At 33.6% G+C, this 4,183-nt stretch overlaps 1 protein-coding gene across 1 annotated transcript; it reads left to right on the top strand.

The window, feature by feature from the left end:
• Nucleotides 1-352: 352 nt before the first annotated feature.
• LOC145836503 (E3 ubiquitin-protein ligase DTX3-like) lies at nucleotides 353-1,359 on the top strand. The gene is made up of 2 exons (XM_082944299.1): nucleotides 353-388; nucleotides 628-1,359. Exons 1-2 carry the CDS (start codon nucleotides 353-355, stop codon nucleotides 1,357-1,359), a joined length of 768 nt encoding a protein of 255 aa, XP_082800425.1.
• Nucleotides 1,360-4,183: the final 2,824 nt, after the last annotated feature.

Genomic DNA, 4,183 nt, shown 5'->3' with positions numbered 1-4,183 from the left:
TAAAAAAAAAAGTTAAATAAATATATAGTTTTAGGGTTTTTCCATCCAAACAGCAATACCATATAATAAATATCGCAAACAATAAATCTGCATATTTTACAGTGTGAAATTAATTTTTACAAAACAACTAAAAGTGAGCTTTCTTTAATAAATATTTAAAATTTTGTTTAAAACTTGTTTTTGAGTAAACAGTGCACTGTTTTTAAACAAAACTGCAGTGTAGTGGTTATTAAATGACCATTTTGATTTTAGCATGTTATAGTATTTAGTATAACTTATTGAAAATCTTGTGGACAACACAATATTTTTTCTAGAAAGTTTTGACCGCAAGTTAGTTGTTAAAATAAATTTAATGCATCGGTATGAAAGGCTGCCGATATTTGGCAAAGTAATTCTTGAAAAAAGAAAAATTAATCAAAAGCCATCAGTTTTGATTAGCTGTAAATTAAGTTTTTATTATTAATTAGCTTGCAAAAGCAGCGAGTTTTAAAAAATTTGGTGAAAAATTTCTGAAAGCACTTAAAAAGTTAAACTGTCTCGAAACAAAAGAGCATAAACAACTTGAGTTTTATCATATACGAAAATAGCAGCCTTCTTACTTAATTTGTTTAAATTTGTCGACTACAGGGGTTCGGAGTTTTGTTTTATTCATTCATTACTCGTTTAACAAAACTTTGGGAGAGCAAATGGGGATCAAAATGGGGAGAAAGGATATTAAACTGTAAAGCAACTGACAATGCTTCGAGCGAAGCACAAAACAGCGCAGGAGTTGATGCGCAGGTGACAGGCGAAAACGACCAGTGCCCGGTTTGCCTCGCCGACCTGAAAGACTCGGGAAGTTTGAAGGGAACGGGAGTTTGCGACCACGTCTTCCACTCCCAGTGCCTCGAAGAATGCCTCAAGAGGAGCGGAAAGTGCCCGGTGTGTCGCGCCCAGGTGGTCAGAAAGCTCGGTCCGTGCCCCGACGGCATCATGTTCTTCAAAAGCGACCGGAACCTGCACTGCGTGGGACACCATGAGTGCGGCACCATAACCATCAGGTACCTGCTCCACTCGGGCGTCCAAGGACAAAATCACCAGAACCCGGGAGTCGGTTACCCATCTAGCTACAGAATGGCGTACCTGCCCGACTGCGATGAGGGGAGAAAGGTGCTGGAGCTGTTGAAGGAGGCGTGGAAGATGAGGATGACGTTCACGGTGGGGAGGAGCCTGACGAGAGGGGTGGACGACGTGATCACGTGGAACGACATCCACCACAAGACCTCGATGCGCGGGGGAGAGTGGGGATACCCGGATGCCGGGTACCTTCAGCGGGTCGCCTTGGACATGAACGCTATGGGAATCAGGTTGGATCAGTAGTTGACAAAGTAACTGGGGAGACATCGTCCGCTTTCGGGAGCCAATCGTTTAGTGTGGTGAGCTGGTTTCGCGTCAACGAACTTGGTCCAAAAGCGGGCGATGTCTACCCGCATGGAACACTTAAATTAGATAACTAAATCGTCTCATTTTAGTTTTGTTTTATGCTAATAGTTAAAAATTTCCATTTGACATAAAAATATTTTTTAAGTATATTTTAGCATCCGATAATTTTTCTTATAAGTTTTGCTGAATGTCTTCATAAAACTGGTGTTGAAATTGTTTGTAGCCTTTTGTTTTATCGTGATTTTACAACAGTTGTATGTTTTTCTTTTGACTTTGTCTATTTTATTCATGTAATTAGGACCCTGTTTTGCTAAAGTAGTTTGATATTAAGTATTTTCAACTAAATAAATAAATAATAAACGATTTATTCTTGTTCTTTTAAAGTGTTGAGTAGTTTGTAAGCAATACTATCTGGATATCTAAGTTTTATAATTTCATTAAGTTTGTTTTAGAATTAAAAAAAACCAAAAATAGTTTTTTTATTAAATTTATTCAGTACAAACAAGTATATTTGTTTTACTGCCTTTTAATGAAACCACTTATAAATAACTATCATCATATATAATATGTTTACTTAAAATAGTCTTAAGGTAGTTATCTCAAAATACTGTAATTGTGTTAATATTTTTCTTAAAAGTAAGTATGCTGATTTGTAAAAAATAACGTGCTCCTATGTCTAAACTATTATCCACTTTTGTAAATAAAATAGTTTAAGTTATTATCTTCATTAAAGGTTTATAATAAACATCAACTAATTAATCAGTAAACAAAAAAGAATTACACCTAATGAAAGTTTTCTTTCAAGTAGTATTAATTTAAATGGAAAAAGCTTAAAAGTAATCTAACTAACAAAATTAAACTAACTTAACAAAATATCATCTTAAGTCAAAGTAGTTAACAAAACAAAATCTTTTTAGTTTTAAAAGGAATGCTTGATTTTATTTATAAACCGGTTAAATTTTATAGATTTTCATACTATACTATTCGTATGGCTTTCACAATTTTGTAGAACGGTATGACAACTTCAGTATTAATTAGTGATGTACCGGACCCACAATTTCTTGTCCGGCCGGATCCGGATCCAAACTAGAATCCGGCCGGAACCGGATCCGGACTTTTTTTTCAAATTAGAATCCGGCTGGAACCGGACCCGGACTTTTTTTTCAAATTAGAGTCCGGCCGGAACCGGATCCGGACTTTTTTTTAAAACTAGAATCCGGCCGGATCCGGATATCAGACAAAAATGGCAATATCCGGCCGTACCCGGATAGTGAGTCCGGTACATCACTAGAATAAACTAGCCTGAGTCAGAATGAGGTTTAAAAAATCTGAAAAAAAAGAACTTTAATCTATTAATAAGTAGAACAGCTAGCCTCAAGGTTTACAAATTTAGGTGTTATTTACAATTAAAAATCTGAAATCAAGTTCTTGAACAAAATACACTAGAAAATTACAAAATATTGAAAACTGGATCAGCTCAAACTTATTCAAAATCTAAAAGAAAATAGCCTGAGTTTTTATAAAAAAACTTAACTAGCCTAAGGCAGTCCAAGATTTTATAAAATTCCCAAAAATTTTCAATTTAGCAGGGTTGCCACTGTTTAAGTCAATAAAACTAGCTAGAGTGAGTATAAACAAGCCTGAGTCAGAATGAGGTTTTTAAAAACTGAAAAATTACTTTAATCTAATAAGCAGTAGAACAGCTAGCAAAGGTTGACAATTTGGTAGTAAAGTTGTGGACTGATTGTGGTACAGTTAACCTATTAGTAATACCCATCATAATTAAATCCTACCTTATTTAATTAATATCTAACAAATACTAAATTCTAACTGAGACTACTTTCTTTAATCAGACACGACAGTTTTGAGTGATGAATCTTTTATATAAAACACAACAAGAAATACTAGCATAAACAAAATTATTAATTACTTTGGTAACACTTTAAAAACTGGAAGCTATTTAAATCTATATCAAAAGACTTAAAACAAAAATCTAAAAATTAAATAAAACTTTTAGTAAACAAGAAACTGTAAAATTTTTAATAAACTATTAAACTATAAACCTGGCTTAAATATTTAAACAATTAAACACCTGTTGAATTATTCACTTTTAATAAGCATTCACAAAAAAGTTAAAGATATTTTGTTGCTTCAAGCTACACACCAAACTAACTAACTGCTTACATATAAACTGCCTGTCATGTTCTGATGTTTTGTTGCATCAGTATTTAGTTTGAAACATTTCGTCATATGATTCTCATTGGCTCGTACATTCAACAGTATTAACTCTAAATATTCTCTGAGCTCAACTTTAAACAATAAATAATGCAAGTTTTCATTCCAAAGTTTAAAATTTTACAACATATGTAAAGAGTTGCATTTCATGAAATGTTTATTTATAGTTTAAATGTTAACAAATGTAAATTCGTCATGGTACAAAATGAGCCAATCACGGTAGGTGTTTAATTTTAACTGACGAAAATGACTCTTATTAATTTTCACAGGGTTTGTTTTTGAAAAAATACTTTTCAGTATGCTCTTTTTTACTAACTATATCCGGGTCCGGACTTTTTTTTCAAATTAGAATCCGGCCGGAACCGGATCCGGACTTTTTTTTTTTAATTAGAGTCCGGCCGGATCCGGATATCAGACAAAAATGCCAATATCCGGCCGGACCCGGACCCGGATAGTGAGTCCGGTACATCACTAGTATTAATATAGTTATTAAAAAATAACAAAGTTGTTAATCAAAGAAAACTTA

The sequence above is a fragment of the Thalia democratica genome, chromosome 5 (assembly GCF_965202585.1).
Source record: "Thalia democratica chromosome 5, ktThaDemo2.hap1.1, whole genome shotgun sequence".
Lineage (NCBI taxonomy): Eukaryota > Metazoa > Chordata > Thaliacea > Salpida > Salpidae > Thalia > Thalia democratica.
The sequence above is the reverse complement of the archived record's forward strand: the minus strand, read 5'-3'. Positions and strand labels throughout refer to the sequence as shown.

Bases quoted from the DNA above. Each gene is read 5' to 3' on its own strand.
- LOC145836503 (XM_082944299.1), top strand. From the start codon at position 353: ATGCATCGGTATGAAAGGCTGCCGATATTTGGCAAA. The intron at 389-627 runs GTAATTCTTGAA...TGTCGACTACAG, and splicing joins GGCTGCCGATATTTGGCAAA to GGGTTCGGAGTTTTGTTTTA.